The sequence below is a fragment of the Notamacropus eugenii genome, chromosome 2 (genome assembly GCF_028372415.1).
Source record: "Notamacropus eugenii isolate mMacEug1 chromosome 2, mMacEug1.pri_v2, whole genome shotgun sequence".
Classification (NCBI taxonomy): Eukaryota; Metazoa; Chordata; class Mammalia; order Diprotodontia; family Macropodidae; genus Notamacropus; species Notamacropus eugenii.
Window position 1 is genome coordinate 349844064 of NC_092873.1, and position 18861 is coordinate 349862924.

Here is an 18861-nt window from a genome sequence, read left to right on the forward strand (position 1 = left end):
TGGTAGCCTTGTAAATGGGGAAAACAGGACAAATTCAAGAGACAGTGCAGAAACGGAATCAAGGAGGTTTGGCAAGTGACCAGATACAGAGGCTGAAGGAAGGCTGAATTAAAGATGGCCCCAAGATTGCAGGCCTGAATGACTAGAACAGTGAAGGTGCCCTTTATAAAAATGGGCAAATCTGAAGGAAAGGTTTAGGGGGAAATATAATGATTTGTGCTTTAAACATGTGAAGTTTGATATGTTTTCAAGGACATCAAGGTGGCCATGTCTACCAGACAGTTGGTACTAATAGTACTAAAATTCAAAAGAGAGATTAAGATTGGGTATAGAGAAGGAGAGACAGAGAGGGAGAGAGAAAGGGAGGGAGGGAGAGACAGACAGAGATAGGGACACAAAGAGAGACAGACAAACAGAGGCAGAAAGACCAAGACAGAGGCTTGGACGATGCCCATACTTTGGAGGATGAAATGATCTAGCAAAGGAGACCAAGAGAATACCATCACAGAAGGCAAGGGAGGAGAGAATATCCAGGAAGAAAGAGTGGTTAATTGTGTCAAAAACTGCAGAGAGAATGAGGAATGAGGAAAATTGGATTTAACAGTGAAGAGATCACAGTCTACCTTGGAGGGAGCCGTTTCAATCAAGTGGTGGAGTTGGAAGCCAGATTGCAATGAGTTAATAAGTGAGTGGGAGGCAACAATGTAAACAACTTTCCCTGGATTATAGGATCACAGATCTAGAACTGAGAAGGACCCCGTGGAGTCCTGCCCCCTCATTTTACAGATGAGAAAACTAAAGCTCAAAAAGGCTAATTAGCATACCCAAGATCACACAGGTAATAATGGGCAGAACCAAAATTTGAACCCACACCTTTTAACTCCCAGGCCAGTGCTCTTTCCATGGTGCCCCATGTCCACTTTAACATGAAAGAATGATTGTATCAAATGAAGAGAGACCAGGAGATAATTATAGGTGTAAAAGAAAGAACTAGTACATATGGAGAGATTAGAGATAAGGAAGTGAGGGGAGGGAATGATGGAGTGGGCTAGCTTTGGGAGGAGATGGTATCAATAGGGGAAAGGGGAGAGAATAAGCACTTACGACCTGCTAGGTGCAGTGCCCAACACTTTTTGCAAATATTATCTCATCTGATTCTCACAACTCTGTGAAGCAGGTGCTGTTCTTCTCATCCCCATTTTACAGAAAAGGAAACAGAGGTAAACAGAGGTTAAGTGACTTGTCCAGGGTCAGTAAGCATCTGAGGCTGGATTTGAACTCAGGTCTTCCTGACTCCCGTTCCCAGTGCTCGATCTACCCACTTCATTACCAGCTACCACAGTACACTTAGAGAGCTGGCCTTGGCAAGGAGAAGCCCCCCACGTTTTTGTCAGAGAATGGAGCAAAAAAGGAGACTGAGGGAATAATGAAGAGGGGATCTGAGGTATGGAATGATGGAAAAGACAGTGTAGGTCAGAAGACAGAGTTCTACATTTGAAGTCAAAGAACCTTGGTTAAGCTCTGCAACTTACTGTCTCTGAAGACTTGCAAATGTCACTTCCTTCAAGAAGTCTCAGTTTCCTCTTTCTCTGCAAAATAAAATCAATTGGATTAAATGACTATGGTTCCTTCTGGGCAAGTAGGTGGTGCAGTGGTAGAGCACCTAGCCTGGAATCAGGAACACTTGGAACCAGGAATACCTGCATTCAAATCTGGCCTCCGCCATTTATTGGCTGTGTAACCTTGGGCAAATCACTTAATCTTTTTGCCTCAGTTTCCTCTTCTGTAAAATGGGCTGGAGAAGGAAATGGCAAACCACTTCAGTATCTTTGCCAAGAAAATCCTAAATGAAGTCACTAAGTGTCAGAAATAATTAAACAACAATTTGGTTCCTTCTGGCTCCAAGCCTATGATACTATAAGGAGGAAGGGGGAAGAAGTGATAGAAGTCTGAAGAGAGAGACAGAGACACAGAGATAGAGACAGAGAGACAGAGTTGTAATCAGACTCAGTCTAAAATAAAAGGATTATTGTGCTGTAAGAGTCCCAATGATTAGATGACATAAAACCAGTAAAATCCAGACAACTTGGTTATGTGGTACTTTTTTGGGGGGGGTAAAAATTTTATTGTTGCTTTTTTCCTCACATTCTTAACACTTCTCAATAATTCCCTCACACCCATAGAACCCTTTTTTTTTATAACCAAATGAATACAGTTGAGTAAAGCATATCTCCAGAATGGTCCTGTCTCAAAAGGTATGTGTTTATTCCACACTTCTGTCTGCCACCTCTCTGCAGAAAGAAGGGAGACAGGCTTCACCATCAAATCCTCTGAAATTATAATTTGTCATTCAGTCATGTCCAACTCTTTGTGATCCCTTTGGGATTTTCTTGGCAAAGATAACTGGAGTGGCTTACCATTTCCTTTTCAAGTTTATTTTATAGATGAGGAAACTGAGGCAAACAGGATTAATTTAATTGATTTTCTCAGGATCACACAGCTACTAACTATCAGAGGTCAGATTTAAGCTCAGGCCCAGCACTCTATCCACTGTACCATCTAGCTGCTCGAGATTATAATTGGTCACTGCATTGATCAGAGTTGTAAAGTCTTTCAAAGTTATTTTCCTTTACATAATTGTGGTCATTACATACACTGTTCTTCTTGTTCTGATTTCTTTGCTTTAAATCAGTTTGTATAAGTCCTCCCAAGTTTCTCTGAATTCTTCATATTCAGAGGTAATTTCATAAAGCATGATTTTAATCTCATTCACATGCCAACCTTGTTCAATCATCTCCCAGCCAATGAGCATTCCCTTTTCTTCCAAATGTTTACTACTACAAGAAGTGCTACTATCAGTATTTTCACAATGACAGGCCATAGGTCTAGAAATAAAAGGCTCCACCTTTCCCTTTCACTTTACTGGGGCCCAGGGAGCCTAAACAACATCTTCAAAATCATATAAGGAGCATCAGAGGAGGATCTTCAACCCATGTCCTTGGACTCCAAAGACATGGCTCTTTCTACTATGGACTATTCTTATCTTTGAAGCAGCTAGATGGTGCAGGGGCCTGAGTTTAAATTTTACCTTAGATACTTAGTAGCTGACTAAAGACTCATCTTGCTGAGTTCAAATCTGGCCTCAGACACTTACTAGTTGGGTGACCCTAGGCATGTTACTTCACCCTGTTTGACTCAGTTTCCTCATCTATAAAATGAGCTGCAGAAGGAAATGGCAAACCACTCCAGTATCCTTGCCAAGGAAACCCCAAATGGGATCATGGAGAGTCAGATATAACTAACAGACAAAAACAATGGGTGGGGGGTGCAGCTAGGTGGCACAGTGGATAGAAAAACACCAGGCCTGGATGCAGGATGATCTAAGCTCAACCTTAGACATTAGCTGTGTGACTCTGGGCAAGTTACTTAACCCTTTTTGCCTCAGTTTCCTCATCTGTAACATGAGCTGGAGATGAGAAGGAAATGGCAAACCACTCCAGTACCTTTGCCAAGAAAACCCCAAATAGGGGCATAAAGACTGAACAATAGGGACATCAAAATAGCTGGGCCATGCCCCTTTGACTTCTTGGCAAATAGGTGAGAGACAGCCCCAAGGCCCCTCCTCCACCTTGAAGCCCCCAGAAGTTCCTGCTCCTTACTCTCTAAAGGAAGCCTTTCCCAATTCCTCTTAATTCTAGTGCCTTCCCTCTGTCGGCTACTTCCTATTTATCCTGTATATAGCTTGTTATTGCACAGTTGTTTATTTGTTGTCTCTCCCATTAGACTGGGAGGGGCTCTTGTCTTTTGTCTTTCTTTGTATCCCCAACGCTATATGGAGTGACCAATTCTAACTAGGCTGGGAAAGGGAGGTCCATTTGGCTAGTTAGTACCTTTTGCATGCATAGTCTATTTTTTTCTGGCTCAGCAGTCAGCCTTTTCTTCAGCACATAGTAATCAGACAGCAAATAGTTATAGAATACCTGGGCATGCTCTGAAATGGGGAGCAGGACATGCTATTATGCATATGGATTATACCAGGCAAAGAAGATTGCACATGTTCCCAAGCTGGGCTCTCATTGGCCAGCCCCCTGTCATATAAAGCATGGCTTTTTGTAGGGAGAGGAGAGAAATACATTAGGAAGTGAAAGTGATAAGAAAAAAAAAGATTTTTCTTTCCTTGCTCAAAAAAAAAAACCTACCTCTTCAGATTATTTATCTATTGGCGAAAGACTCTTGTTCTTATGCATTTAAATCTTGTATATCAGATCTTAGATATCCTTATTATAGATATGTGTTGCAAAGATATTTTCTCCAATGAACTGCTTCTCTTCTAATTCCATCTACACTAATTTTATTCATGGTGTCTGACTTTCCCCAAAGGACTTCTGTGAGACATGAGCAGGAAGAGAGATAGCAGATGGTGGCAGTAATCCAGCAGTTTGGCAAGGAATAGCTAGCTGATGAGAGGACCAAAAGGTAAAGAGTCTAAGGTAACTAACAGTATGTGGTTGAACTGGTCAAGGTCATGAAGGCATGGAAAGGAAGACAGAGAATAAAACAGGAAGGGATAGAAAGATTGGAGGCCACCATAAGCATAAAAAACAGATTTAAGAGGTGCCAGGTAGTGACGATAGGAATTCAGAGATTTAGATGCAGGACATGGAATAATTGCATTACAGGTGATGATCTGATTATTTGAGGAGTTCTAGGCAACTGAGGGGTAGAAAAGATGGAGGTCATGGGAGTTGAAGCACTTAAACTGTGAGCTCTAGTTGTTTCAGGAGACTGCCAATTATCTTGAAGTCCCCAAATATGAAGATTGGGTTTGAGGTTGGAGAAGAACCTTGAGTTCATTGAGAAAAGACTAAGAGACTGGCAAAGTTGACATAAAAGGAAAATAACAAATGTGAGAGGGGTTATGAGGGGAAAATGCACTGTTAGTGGAGCTGTGAATTGATTCAGTCATTATGGAAAGCAGTTTTGGAACTTTGCCCCCAAAGTTACTAAACTGTGCATTTGCCACAAGTAGGCCTGTATTACTAGACCCTTTAACGTAGAAATACCTAAGCTATGCTACAAAATGGTCAAAGAAAAAGGACCCATATGCAAAAATATTTATAGCAGCTTATTTTTTTTCTTTTGTAGCTGAAAAGAACTGGAAAATAGGGGAATGACCTTCAGTTGAAGAATGGCTGAACAAATTATGATGTATTAATGTAACGAATTTTATTGTTCTCAATGAAATGATGAAAGGGAGGCTATCAGAGAAACATGGGATAACAAATAAACTGAGCAGAATGAAATGAGCAAAAGCAGGAGAACTTACACAGTTAACAACATTGTAAAGACAAACTTGAGAGACTTAAGAATTCTGATCGATGAAATCACCAGCCATATTTCCCCAAGACCCAACGGGAAACGCGCTGATCTCCTGAGAGAGTGGTGATGGATTTGGGATGCAGATTGAAACACATCGTTTTTTTTTTATAAACACGGCCAATTTAAAAATGTTTTGCTTGACCATACATATTTGCTTAAAGAGCTTTTTCCTTTTTTTTCAGTGGAGATGAAGTGGGAAGCAAAGAAAACAAGTCTTTAATGTAAAAAAAAATAAATTTAAAGACAAGGAACTGTCAAAGACTTCAGAACTCTGAACCAGACAATGACCAACCAGGATTTCAGAGGACCCCAAATGAAATGTGCTGCCCACTTACTGAGAGACTGGTGATGGAACCAGGAGGTAGATTACAACACCGTGTTGGGAAACGGCCAGTAAGAGAATTTGTTTTGCCTGACTATGCATATTTCTTACAAGGGCTTTTTCTTTTTTCCCAACGAAGGAAGGTGTGAGGTGGGAAGAACAAAGATACATTTGTATGTGAAAATTTTAACTATTATTCATTGAAATTATTTTTTTAATGAAAAGACTAACAATGGCTTGGCAATCGCTAGAGAATAAGGAGTTCGACCAGGTGACAAATAGATGGAGGAAGGTGGCACCCTTGGTACAGTGGGAGGGGCGATTGAAAGGCACGTTGGGGGGTGGAGGCGTAGACACTGGGAGGCGGGGAAGGGGGGGAGTTAGGGGGGTTCAAGGGGCAGCGTCTGGCCCCACAGCTAGAAGTCCTGGGACCCTCTTCGCAGCCCAGAAAAAGGGTAAATCAGCAAGAACCAGCGGCATTCACTAAGCCACGTTCCCCAGAACACTGGGCCTGCAATGCGAGAGGCGGGGTTTCCCCGGGAAAAGGGCGGGGACTGCGGGTCCAGAGGCGTCCCCAGGGAGCGGGGAGGGGAATGGAGGGGAGCGGCCACCAGAGTTCAACACCACCGGCTCCCCGCCCAGTTAGCCGGCCGGGATTGCAACAAAGTATCCACCTCCCCAAGCTTCGCGCACCCCTGCTTTAAACACCGCTTCCGCTCCGTGCGGTCCTATAGGCCTGTCGGCGGGGATGCGTGCTTCCTATTGGCGAGGAGAAGACAATCGAGGCCCCGCCCCCTCCGCACACTCTCTAGGGAGGTACGGCCGTCGGGACGTTCGGCCGCGGCGTGGCCCTCCTCCTCTCCGCTCGGCTCCCTCCGCCTCCCCCGCCCCATCTCCGCCCCCAATAGCCAATGCGGCCGAGCGGCGGCCCGCGGGGCAGATGCACGCGCCGGGACCCCGCTAGCTCGAGCAGCCGCTGCGCGCGCGGAAGAGAGTGCAGGAAGACAGGAAGTGAGGGAGGGGACAGCGGGAGAAGGGGAGGGGCCCGAGGGTCGAGGCCGCTGCGGGGAGGCCGAGCGCGGGGCGGGGTGGCGCGCGCGCCCGGCTTACCTCGCGCGCGCGCGCTCTGGGCTCCTCGCGCCGCGCCCCCCGCCCGGGAGAGGCGGGCTGGATCGTCCCGGGGCGGGGGGGAGGTTGGAGGAGGAGGGGCGGGGTGAGGTGAGCAGGAGGCGGTGACGAGGCAGCGAGGCCAGGAGGGAGGGGAAGGAAGGGGCCATGGCCGCCCGCTGAGGCGGCGGCGGGGGGGAGGAGGCGGCTCGACCCCCGGCTCCGGGAGGCGAGGCGAGGGCGGACGGACGGACGGACATGGGTCCCCGGAGAAGTAGCAGCAGCAGCAGCAGCAGCCGCCGCCGTCGCCGCCGCCGGAGGACGCGGCCCTGAGAGGCCGAGAGGCCCCGGGGCCCCGGCGCAGCCCCCCGGGCGGGGTGAGTGAGGGGGGAGGGGAGGGGCCTGGGGTCCCGTGCCTCCGCCCCCTGACCCTTGACCCTCGCGCCCTCTGACCCGCCGCTGCCGGGCCCGCGTTCTCTTCCCCGCCCCTCCCCCAAGTCCCGGAAGCAGTGGGTGTTTCTCGGTCCCGGGGTGTGGCGTGCCCTCTTTCCCTCCTCCCCTCCCCCCGCGCTTGTCTTGGGATGGGGGAGGCCCCCGGGGCCGAGGAAGGCGCTGCCCTTTGTTTGGGAGGGAAGACCAGGTTGCCCTGAGGAGCTCGGACAATAGTCCCCTGGAGCACCCCTTCCTGCGGGGCAGGGCAGGGAGGATGCCCGGGCCTGGGAGGTTGTGGGGTGGGGCAGGACCTTGTTTCTCCCCAGGACTGGAAGAGATGGGAACTGGTGTGGTTTGGGCTCCTCCCTACCCCCCCCCCCCCCCAGGGTGATGCAGCGTCAATGCAGTATCGGGCAGGGTGGGGGAGAAAAACTAAAGTCCCCAACCTAAGTGCCTCGTTCCTACCTCCATTCACAAGCCCTAGGGTATTCTTAGCCCTAAAGGGGGAGGGGGGCTCCTTGACACCTCCAGAGACTCCACTGTTGGGAGGAGGGAACCGGTGAGATGGGTTACTGCTTTCTGCCATGCTGTCCTCCTTGGGCATGGGATTGTTGGGTGGGGGCTGGGGGAGATCTTCCAATTCCTAGCTCTTAATCCTTAATCAATGCTGAATAAGAGGTGTACAACTGGCAAGAATTTAAGAGCTCCTCAGTTCCACCCTCTACACTTTACTGATAAGGAAAGGGAGGCCCTAAGGTTAGTAGGTTAAGTAATTTGCCCAAGGTCACAAGTATTAAGTGATAGAGCCAAGACTAAAACCCTGGTTCTGTGATTCAAAATCCATTTCTCTGCACTGTAATGCAAAAATCCTGCCCGGTTCCTTGCTCCTTTATCTTAACCTTCTTACAAGGTTAGCTTCCTTGCTTTGGTTTGGTTTTATTTCATGAGGAGAGACCCAGGGTCCTCCTGCCAGTTACTATGACTTTGGGTAAGTCATTTAACTATTCTGGGTCTTAGTTTCTTAATTTGTAAAGTGAAGTGGTTGGACTAGAAAATCCGTAAGATACCTTCTTTCTCTAAATTTATGTGAGAATTCGGCAAAGGTCTAGGACAGGGAGTTACCTAAGGTGGCATAGCTCCAGGCCTTCTGTGGCCACCATGGCAAAACAGAAGTCACTTTGGGGATGAGATGTGTGTATGATGGTGGAAAGGGTCAAGCTTAGGAATCTGTATAATTTTCTCCCTTCCACCCTACTTCAAGAGAGTTTCAGGTTTCCAACCACTGAAAGAATATTTTTAAACAAGGTGGAAGAACTCAGGGATCAGTAAATTATGAAGGGAGAGGGGAGCTGGGGCTGGGGGAGAGTAGGTAGTAGAGATCCTCTGGACTTAAGCTACCCTTCCTCCCCCAACCCTCCATGTGTACAGCTGTGTGGCCTCCTGCTGTGCTATGAGCAGTCAGAACGTCTTCTCCACGAGAGTTTGCAAATGAAAATGGAGGAAATGTCTTTGTCTGGCCTGGATAACAGCAAGCTGGAGGTGAGAGCTCTCTCCCATCTGTTTGTCTGTCATCTTTGTTTTCTGGTTATCTATATTCATTATCAGCAGCAAAGAGAAACCGTTGGGTAGAAAAGGCACCGGAGGATTTCGAGTTAGAAAAGGCTTGAGTTCAAATTGTGCATTTGCCATTTTCTACCTGTGTGACCTTGGACAGGTCACATCAACTTTCCATAACTAAGTTTTTCCTTTTGAAAAATGAGGAGGTTGAATGAAATGTTCTGAGGATAGACTAGATGATCTCTGAAGTTCCTTTCAGCTATCAACGTTAGGCTCCAGGAATATGGGATAACCACTTTTTTGGGGAAAGGAATAACTGAAAGCCTTGAGAACTGGGAGAAAGAAGAATAGGAATTCAGGATGGAGGCTGGGCCTCTCGTGCTTGGGTCTGAAGCAGTTGTAGGTAACATTAGGGAAGTAAGGCTCAAGTGAAAAGGGCCCCTGCAATCACTCTTGTTCTTTTGGGGGGCCCAGGCCATCGCTCATGAGATTTACACAGACCTGGTGGAAGATGCTTGTCTGGGACTCTGCTTTGAGGTGCACCGGGCTGTCAAGTGTGGCTACTTCTTCTTAGATGACACAGACCCTGACAGCATGAAGGACTTTGGTGAGGCTCAGATGGTGGAAATGATACAAATTCTATCCTCGAGGCTTACTTCATGTCTCCGTAGAGTGTGAACCTTGGCCTTGGGGAGAGTTAATTTTCCTTGCTGTGTGGCTTGGGGTTCTTATGGTTAGTTGTGGTATAGGGCTGGATCTTATGGACTAACTCTCTCGGGTCTAGGAATTGAGTGGGAATTGAAAAGACCTAATGCTTTAAAAAACAGCCTTGCCTTTTCTGACTTGGGGGTGAGGGTTGGGGTGCAGGAGGTAGGTAAACAGGGTAGCAGTGTGCAAGTAGGAGTGTATTCTTTGTCATGTCCTGGCTGAGGCTTAGTATTACTTTCCTGCCTGTGCCATCTGCACCATGATTGCTAAATTCTGCGGTGGGTAGACATGACCTTCAGAGCCTTCCTTAGAAACAGCAGATCTTTATTTTCTCTCCCAGTCCCATGTGTCCATCTCTGCCCATGAGGAGCTGCATGTCATAGCTCAAGGGGCAGTTGTGTGTGAAATCAGGACTGTTTACTAAAGGTATATAAAGGATCCTCCTCCTTACCCTGATCTTTGTGACCCTCACCTCCCCAGAGATTGTAGACCAGCCTGGTGTGGATATCTTTGGGCAAGTGTACAATCAGTGGAAGAACAAGGAATGTGTTTGCCCCAACTGCAGCCGCAGCATTGCTGCCTCCCGCTTTGCTCCCCACCTGGAGAAATGTCTGGGCATGGGCCGGAATAGCAGTCGCATTGCCAACCGTCGGTGAGTGGGCAGGCACCACAGTGAGCAGAGGAAGGGGCCTGAGGGAAGCTCTAGGGTGGGGGTCATGAAGATATCCCCATGACCATCTCCCCTCTCCTCTGGACAGGATCGCCAGTAGCAACAACATGAATAAATCTGAGAGTGACCAGGAAGACAATGATGACATCAATGACAACGACTGGTTCTATGGCTCAGAGAAGAAAGGTAGTGTAGATCAACCTGGGGAAATGGGGAGCAGGGGCTGGGGGCCGGACGATATTCAGGTCATGCTTCTATTGTGGGGATATGTTGTGCTTTTCCTTGTGGGTGTCTTAGATTTGGAAACTTCAGGTAATTGCAATCATCTTCCTTTTCTCCTCATAGCAAAGAAGAGAAAATCAGACAAGGTGAGAGATGGGCAGACAGAGGAATAGTAGAGTGGGGGGTACACAGAGAAGATAGGCTTCCCTCTGGGCCTTCAGGGGGCCTTTGTGGGCTTCAGGCTAAGGGTATCTTTGGTTGATTTGGCAACAGGGTAGCTAAGTACTAGAGCTTAAAGGGGACTTGGGGGAGTAGACTGGGGACTTCGGGTGTTCTTATGTCAACCCCTTTGCCTTTCCTGCTTCTTTGCTCCACTATACCCTAACCCTTTTCTCACTTTCCAGAACCCCAACTCCCCTCGAAGGTCCAAGTCATTAAAACACAAAAATGGTAAGTGGGGCCAGGGAGGACTTATGACTGTGACTCTGGGGATAAGAGACTAAGAAAGCCATCCAGGGAGAGTCAGTGACCCTTCTGTCCCCCTTACATCCTCCTGGTTATTTACAGGCCCATCTGCCTGTACCTTGGTATCCAGTCACCCTCCTGTTTTGTTTTGTTTTTCTTCTTCAGGGGAACTTAGCAGCAATTCAGATCCTTTTAAGGTAAGTAGGGCCTGTCCCATCTCTGACAGTTTCTCTACATTTTTTCATCCTTGGGTGGGGTGAATTTTTCACCATATGGATTCAATTGTCTCAAGTTGGGAGTGTGTTGCTCCTCATATTAGAGCAAATTGCATGATGTTCTAACAGAAATAGTGAGTAGTTTGGGGACCTCCTCCTGCCTGATTTCCTCTCCTGTGCAGCTTGAAAGGATTGACTTGAAAAACTGTGATTGTAGAACCTTGCAACTTAAGAGATGTTGTGTGTCCACTAGTGCCTGATTAACGCTTCCAACTCATTTTCCTCATGTTACCTCTCACTGACCTTCTTTAATCTTTTCACAGTATAGCAACTCTTCTGGGATCAACTATGAAACCCTAGGTCCTGAGGAACTTCGAACCCTGCTTACCACAGTGAGATCCTAGGAAGGGGAGGTATCTGGGTCTGGGAAGCTGTGAAGTGAGAGAAAAATGGTGGAGGAGGTGAAGGGAGTGGCAGGACAGCCCTTTCCTAATGATTCCATCTGGCTGACAGCCTCATCTGTTCTGATCTGGGGATTGCGAGGAGGGCGTGTTGCTATCATTTTAAAATGTGGGATCTAGAATTTAGGGAGGAGGGGCTAATTAATAATATGGTGTAGATTTGTCTTTTTGTCCTCACCTTGGCTTTGTGTTCTTCTTATAGCAATGTGGGGTGATCTCTGAACACACAAAGAAAATGTGCACTAGGTAAGCAGGGGCCGGAGTTGGGACGAGTGGAGTGGGGAAATGTGGAGCGTTTGCTTCTCTACCCTCCAAGGAGTGCCAAGCTAAATAGCATTATCTTCTCTCCTAACCCTTGAGATGGGCCATGGGTTTCAGATGTCTCTGGGAATGATTCCCTCTCCTTTGGTGTGGAGTCACAGAGATATACTAGATACACTCTGCCTGCCATTGTAGGTAAAACTTCATACTTTGTTGCATAGTAAAGGAATCAGAGCTTCCTATACAAACCTTCCTCCTTTACCAAGAGAGGATGTGTCCAGAGGGCCCAAAGAATGTAGGCATCTGAGTTTCCTGGCTACGTTTGGGCTGTCACGAACATTTCCCTCACAGGTCCCTTCGATGCCCCCAGCACACGGATGAGCAGAGGCGGGCTGTGCGTGTCTACTTCCTGGGCCCCTCAGCGTAAGCAGCAACTGTAAAGGGATGCTGGGCTTAGGGTGGGGGTGGAGAGTGACCTCAGGTGATGACCAATGTCCCTAATATCTCTCACCTACAGCCCTTTGCCTGAGGCAGAGGGCTCTGTAGAGAATGACAGCTTTGATGTGGCGGAGAGCCAGGCCCTGATGAGCCGGTTACAGTGGGACGGCTCCTCTGATCTTTCACCCTCCGACTCTGCTTCTTCCAAGACGAGTGAGAACCTGGCTGGGGGGTGGGGTGAGGATTGGGGGAATGGGGAGAAACTGTTAGGGAGGCAGTAAAGAATTCTTAGTGTCTCTGAGTGTTATTCTTCCCACGAGGGGGGTAGAGGTGTAGAAATGTGTGCCCTACAGATTAGATAACAGGGCATTTTCAAATAGCCTTCCCCAGATTCATTCTCTGTGCCTTCCTCCTCAGGCACTAATAACTCCGAATCAAGGAAGACCAAGAAAAAGAAACCCCATCTGAGTGTGGTGGGGGCAGCTCCAGGCCTCAGCTCCAACAAGAAGAAGAAGCCGAAGCCCCCTGCGCCCCCCACCCCAAGCATCTATGATGACATCAACTGACCAGAGGCTGGAGGGTGTTCCCTTGTCTGATCCAATCTCCCCCCACCCCCCATTCTGGTTGACAGGTGGCAGCCTTCAGCAAAGGCTGGGGATTTGGGGTTGTGAAGTATGGGGGGGGGGTCGTGCCAGCTCCTGGTTTGAACCACAGCATGATGGCAGGATCCTATTGACTGTGCACAACCCTCAGGCGTGCAGTACTCAGACCTGGACATACTCTGCCTTGAACAAGTTTTTTGGGGGAGAGTGTTTTTCTATTTATTCTGTGATTTCCTGGATGTCCAGCTGGGATTGAGGAGAGGGGGCCAGACTTGGATACCATGCTAGGGTGCATACACTGCCTGCCTTTCCCCCCAGGGAATGAATGAAATCCCATGGAAGGTGCATTGTGGATATTCAGGGGGCTGTGCATTGGGAACTGAGCCCCAAAGAGGCCTGTCTGCCCCTGCACAATGTGAATGGGTCTGGTGCTTGTGGCTGAGGGCTACTGTGCTGCCCATTTCCAGAGTCCTGTCCAGTGACCCCTCTTCCTGGAGTGGGTGGGTAGGCACAGAATATTCCCTTCTTGGGGCAGTTCAGACTGGTTCCCCTCTCCACCTTTCTCCTCAGTATCTTAGGGGCCACCCGGGCCATGGGAGCTGCCCCTCTGTTGGAGAGCCAGGAGGGCCTGCCAGAAACCTCTGGCTTCAGGGAATGGGAAGGGAGAGGGGAGGAAGGGGAAAGTGCTTCTCAGAACTTTTCCTTTTCCTTTTTCCCTAAATCCCAGAACCCTTGGGGGACAGGGCCCCATAGTGAGTGGGAACGGTGCTGCTTTATTTGAAATGTTTTCTTACCTCATCCCCTGCCCTGGGAAAGGGCCCAGCCTCACCCTCAGGGTGGCCCCAAGTTTCCCCTGCTTACCCTTTTGTCCTGATAGGACTCCCCAGGTCCTTATTTGCTGCTTGCCGCCCTCTTTCATTCCTATGTGCTTTAGTTCATCTCTTGCCTTTCCTTCTTAGCTTTTTTCCCCAAGTTATTTATTCTGGATTTGTAGTCTGACACTCTGAGGAGAGTCCTGATTTTATATAGTGGGTGGGAAGAGGGTAGATGTGGTACCCATAGGCTTGTACCAGAAGAGAAAGAGATGTGGTAGGAGACCAGATATTGTCCAGTGTATTCTGCAAAGTTGGGAAGGAAGTATTCCCTTCTCTCTACCCTACCACTCAGAATCATAAAGGCTAGGGGTTTGGGATGTTTATCAGTTTTGAAAGTTGGTGGGAATACTACTAGGCTTGAAACAGACAATATCCCGAGTAACCTAATGGGGTGGGCATGTATATCTTTCCTCCCAGAATAGGGGAATTCATCATTGATTTGGCCTGCTAGATCCTAGCATGAGTAGTCAGGACTGGATTAACAAATTTAGGTGGGTTCTGGATAGCTAGCAGAAGTAGCAGATTGGGGCACCCTTCCCACCATCTCCAACTTCCTGGCTGGGCCTGGTTACAGGTTGGTTTTTAACCCAAGAATTTGGTTTTGTTTTTTAAAGGAAGAAATAAAGCCAAACCTGAATGAGTTAAAGTACAGGCTGGGCCCAGGGCAATCCCTCCCTCTTTACAGGAGGAAGCCTAGTACCCCTTAGCCCTTCCAAATCATGTCTTGGAAGCAGGTTGGTATTGGAGAGGAAGAGGCAAACATGCTGGGTGGTTGGGGCATGGAACCCTCACTTTGTGAGAGGTGGTTGTAGCTGCCAGGGCCCAGTGATGCTCCTTTTATTATACCAAGGCCCAGGTGGTTCCTCCATTGCCCTTACTGTCTGAAGAGGTAGAGCTAGGAAGCAGTTCGGGAGATTTCCCAATGTTGATTTACCCAACTACAGTTCACCTCTCAGGGCACAGCCCCACTCCCTGCTGGGCTACATGAGATGAGCCTGGCCCAGCTGGGATCTTTAGAGAACAATTTCTTTCCCTTTGAGGAAAGAGGGCTTATTGCCCTTTAATTGCTGGGTTAGGAGCTTTCCAGGCCTCTCCCTTCCCTTCCCTTCTCTTGTAACAGGCTATGTGGATTTTGCTTCCCATCCTTCCCCCAGTTCTCAGCTAGATGTATTGTCCATCCTGTAGTCAGTCTATCATGTGTCCAAGTATGTGTGTGGGGGTTCTGTATTGATTTTTTGTGTGTGTGGCCGGTGGCTTTTCTCCTTCCATGCATCAGTCCCTCCCTGCATGCCCAGGGGCCACCTACCTGGCATTATTGCATGCTGGGGCCATTGGGAGGGAGGGGGTGTTGCTGTCCTGTGGTTTTGAAATTTTATTTTTGCATATGTAATCCATCTTGTACAGGTAGCTAACTTTGTAAACGCTGTGTATTCCCTATCCCCCTTGGCTGCTGGTGTAAATAAATTGCATTTTCCTGTTGTTAACTATGCTTGTTCATCCTCCACAATCACTCTGGGGGAAGGGCTGGAGATTTACCCATTTGTCAACGGAATGAAAGCTCAGCAGCAACTTTGAGCGACCAAGGCTGGCCACAAAAGCAAAACTTTATTCAATCATAGGCAGTGGCCATCGAGTCAGGAGCCCCAGGGGCAGAAGTCTCCATGCCACAAGGGCAAAGTTATTTCAGTCATAGACGGCATGATAGTGCCAACATTTCTTTACTGTGTCCTGGCCATGGATTTGAGGCAGTAGCAGTCCTAGCCCTATTCCTGCATTTCTTGATCCTAGGGTCTCGCCTCTGACTCCCAGAGTTCTGTCTTAACTAAAGAATTTTGTAAAAAAAAAAAAAAAGTACACAAGCAAAATGCTCTAGAAAAGGGGAGAACCTTGGAAATTCCAGAATGTGAGAAGCATCCTGCTATCACTACTCAGAAGTCCAAGGGGCTGAAGGAAAGAGCTGGTCCAATGAGATACCTTGGCCCTGCCCTGCCCTGCCCACCCCCTTCCTGAAACAGACTAAATTTGGTCATCTTACAAAGAAACTATTGACTTGACCAAAGAAAGGAGGAGGTGGTTTGGCTGATGACTAGGCACAGGGGCCCTGCTGCCCCTGGCAAACATGCTGTTGATGCTGCTACACTCCCCTAGCTGGCTACCCAATACAGAGAGCAACCATGCAGGAAGCTGGACAGGCCAGGGGCTCCAGTGCGTGCAAAGCTGGTGGCACACAAAAGAGATGAGGGCAGCTGGCAGGGAGCCCCTCTATATCCTAGGGTCACCTAAGAGCCTGCACCTCTACCAAGTGCCCACCCAAGGGGAGGGCAATCACTCACACTGGCATCAGGGGTATGTGTGTCTGGGGGGGAGGAGGGGAGGCCGCATTTCTACCTGAGAGTTGCTGATGGGCAGGGGAAGGGGCATGGTCACCCTGCTTGGGGTAGAGTCAAGGGCATGGAAGAGGCCATGTGCCTCCTTCCCATGGAGGGCCCACATCCCTTTTACTGACCACCACTGGCCCTGGGGTCCTTGGCACCCAACTCTGGGCAGGGAAACAGGGAGGGGAAGGAAGACTGTGGCTCTTCTTCTCCCACCCATGATGTCTTTATCGTCCATACATCCCAAAGACCAGGAAGCTGAAGAAGACAGTGACCCCTACCAAAGAGACAGTGGCAGGTGCTGTAAAGAACTGTCGGTAGTTGATACGGAAGTACCAGACCACACCCAGCAGCACCACAAACACAGGCACCATGAGGCTGCCCACATTAACACTGAGACCCGGCGGCTCTGTGCTGGGCGAGGTGGGCAGTGCAGAGGGGCCAGAGGCTGTTGGCCCAGGGGGTGATCGGTGACAGTGGATTACACAGTTGTCAGTGATGTTTAGGGAGCGCAGGGTTCGAGCGGGATCCTGCAGTAGGCGGCCTTGGTAAATCAGTTTCATCTGATTCTCCTGCCCAGGAAAGTATTTGCTAGGAAAACAGGAGGCAAAAGTTAGAATGATGGACAAGAGTTGGGGGACAGAAAAAAAGACAAATTTAGGAAGGGAGAGTAGCTTAATCGCACATTCCCAGAGACCTCTCAGGTGTGCTGGTCTTGTACCAGCCTTCCTACCTAAGGGCCAGGGAACCCACCTTCCCTTGCTTACCTCTTGAGGGTGCCCACGGTGTCCTCAGGCCTGGCCACTGCCAGCTCCTCTGTGTCATTGAGGAATTTAAGCCGAACGTTGATGAGGCCAGGGTTAGGCAGAAGATGGGTGCTACCCTCAGACCTCAGGGAAGCCTCTGGACTGCTGCCCTCACCACTAGCTGCCCGATCAGGCAGCCCCTGTATGTCAAGCAGGCGGTCCAGGCCTGGCTCAACCCCGCCCCCAGCACCAGGCTCACCTGCTGAGTCCCCCCCACCTTCCTCCTCAGCTTTCTCCTCAGTACCCTCTTCAAGATGGGTGGGCTCAGCTGGCTCCGAGGTGCCCGGCCCCCCGACAAGGTGTTCCACGTGACCGAGACGGAGCACAGAGCTGTCACCAGCTGCCACAATGGTGCCCAGGAGCTGGCTACTGCCAGCATCTGCCACGTAGGTGGAGAGCCAGGCCAGTATGAGGGCCAACACCAACACCACCACACCTACCACCACTGTCACCTCATTGCCCACGCCTTCAATGAGGGTGGTATCAGGTGGTTCCATGGCTGGAATTCTCACTGGGTCTGAGCTGCAGGGGCACAAGGAGGAGAGTATTAGCTGGGGCCTGAAGAGGGCAACTGTGGTCTCCTGCTTTTGTCACTACGGTCCCAACTCAAGGGAAAATGGACTCTGGTGCTTATGGAGGGGAGAATCCTCTATGACCAAGAATAAAACCTGTCCTCCAGTGTGAACCTCAAATTTCCAAATACCATGAAAGACAATCCCTACTTGGGTCTGTTCTCTAACCCCAAACCATTCTTTGGGCCCCGGCTCCCCCGGGTCACGCCGGACTCTTCATTGGTCAGTGCTTCTCAAGTCTGCTTTGGGGGGGTCAGGCAGATCTGCTGTTGTGAGAGTGGGGGAGCTCGCGGACCTGGCTTAAGTCGCCTCCGAGGAACAGGGGAGTCCTTTCAGGACCCAACGCTGTCACCTAAAGCTTCCTAAACTTGTCCTTTCATTTCCCCCTGCCCCTAGGGCGCTGGGGACCCAGTTTTGAGTCTCAGGACACGGCAGGCTTGGGAAAGCGGTCAGCGTGTCCGGAACCGTGAGGGAGGACAAGACTCGGGCCGGAGCGGGGACACGGCCCTGGGCCCCACGCTTGCTCTCCTCCCGTCTGGGCACGAAGGGACCCCGGGGGTCTTCCCTCTGGGCTCGCTCTAGGCACTGGACACAAGACCCCAAGGGCCCTCGCACGCCGCCCCTGCGCCACCCGGCTAAGCTAAGCTCCCGGGGGGCAGGCATCCCCAGCAGGGATCGGACGGCACCTGGCACAAAGGGGGGGCTTGATGGCTGGTTGGACGGGGCGGGCTCCTCCCCGGACTTGGACTGGACCCCTGCCCTCCTCAAGGGGGCAGCTCCCCTCTCGGTTCCCCCCCCCCACTCCCCAGGAACAGGGCTGGACCGGGCCGGGCCCGCGCTCGCGCTCATGTCCCGGGCCTCACCCGTCTTTTGCCTCCCAGCCCCGAGGACGCTCCCAGGGTGGGGTCAGAGGTCATACCCCACCACCCCCGCAAAATCAGGGCGGGGGCGGGGCCAGGACCCAGAGGGAGGGGCCGAGGGGTGGCCGCGGGGGGTCCTGGGAAACGGAGGGTACAGGCTGGAGAAGGGAGCAGAACGCCCGGCACAGGATCAGGGGGGCCGGCCCGGCTGCCGTTCCCCGAGGGCCCTCACCTAACCTGTCCAGGCGTCCTGAATGCGCCGGGACAGTCCCAGATCTCACCTGCCCGTCCGGGGGAGGTGGGGCGGGGGGGCATCGGCAGCCCCAATTCCTTTCAGGACCGGGTCTTCCGGCTCGCGCCGGAAGCTACTTGGACCCTAGGCGGGAAGTCCCGCCTCCGCTCTCTCTACGTCGCCGTTGCCGAGGACTAGGAGCCGCTGTAACAGGGTCCTTTTGAACAACCGACTTCCGGGGAAGCTGCGGGCAGAGACCAGTAGGGAAGGAGGGCGGGCCCCTCCGAAGGGCATGGCCAGCA

At 50.2% G+C, this 18861-nt stretch overlaps 2 protein-coding genes across 6 annotated transcripts; one reads left to right on the forward strand and one right to left on the reverse strand.

Annotated features, from left to right (window-relative positions):
* Nucleotides 1–6913: 6913 nt before the first annotated feature.
* Nucleotides 6914–15198, forward strand: ATXN7L3 (ataxin 7 like 3). Of its 2 annotated transcripts, none has more exons than XM_072646043.1 (13): nt 6914–7185; nt 8669–8779; nt 9272–9404; nt 9986–10157; nt 10264–10361; nt 10521–10543; nt 10802–10847; nt 11028–11059; nt 11401–11469; nt 11741–11784; nt 12151–12222; nt 12317–12450; nt 12655–15198. In XM_072646043.1, the coding sequence occupies exons 2-13, from the start codon at nt 8729–8731 to the stop codon at nt 12801–12803; spliced, it is 1023 nt and encodes a 340-aa protein (XP_072502144.1). In that variant the 5' UTR covers nt 6914–7185; nt 8669–8728; the 3' UTR covers nt 12804–15198. The 2 variants fall into 2 exon arrangements, with proteins under 2 accessions (XP_072502144.1, XP_072502145.1); XM_072646044.1 differs by lacking the exon at nt 6914–7185 and adding an exon at nt 7884–7996.
* Nucleotides 15199–15281: 83 nt separating this feature from the next.
* Nucleotides 15282–18804, reverse strand: TMUB2 (transmembrane and ubiquitin like domain containing 2). 4 transcript variants are annotated; one of them, XM_072646046.1, is made up of 3 exons: nt 18609–18804; nt 16857–17417; nt 15282–16680 (listed from the first exon to the last, which is right to left on the reverse strand). In XM_072646046.1, exons 2-3 carry the CDS (start codon nt 17390–17392, stop codon nt 16317–16319), a joined length of 900 nt encoding a protein of 299 aa, XP_072502147.1. In that variant the 5' UTR covers nt 17393–17417; nt 18609–18804; the 3' UTR covers nt 15282–16316. The 4 variants fall into 4 exon arrangements, with proteins under 4 accessions (XP_072502147.1, XP_072502146.1, XP_072502150.1 ...); XM_072646045.1 differs by having other exon boundaries at nt 18560–18722; XM_072646049.1 differs by having other exon boundaries at nt 18565–18656.
* Between the last annotated feature and the right edge of the window lie 57 nt (nt 18805–18861).

Bases quoted from the DNA above. Each gene is read 5' to 3' on its own strand.
- ATXN7L3 (XM_072646043.1), top strand. From the start codon at position 8,729: ATGAAAATGGAGGAAATGTCTTTGTCTGGCCTGGATAACAGCAAGCTG. The intron at 11,060-11,400 runs GTAAGTAGGGCC...ATCTTTTCACAG, and splicing joins GCAATTCAGATCCTTTTAAG to TATAGCAACTCTTCTGGGAT. The intron at 11,785-12,150 runs GTAAGCAGGGGC...TTTCCCTCACAG, and splicing joins ACAAAGAAAATGTGCACTAG to GTCCCTTCGATGCCCCCAGC.
- TMUB2 (XM_072646045.1), bottom strand. From the start codon at position 18,642: ATGCCCCCCCGCCCCACCTCCCCCGGACGGGCAGGTGAGATCTGGGAC. The intron at 17,418-18,559 runs GTGAGGGCCCTC...GTGCCCCTGCAG, and splicing joins AGGACGCCTGGACAGGTTAG to CTCAGACCCAGTGAGAATTC. The intron at 16,681-16,856 runs GTAAGCAAGGGA...CTGTTTTCCTAG, and splicing joins ACCGTGGGCACCCTCAAGAG to CAAATACTTTCCTGGGCAGG.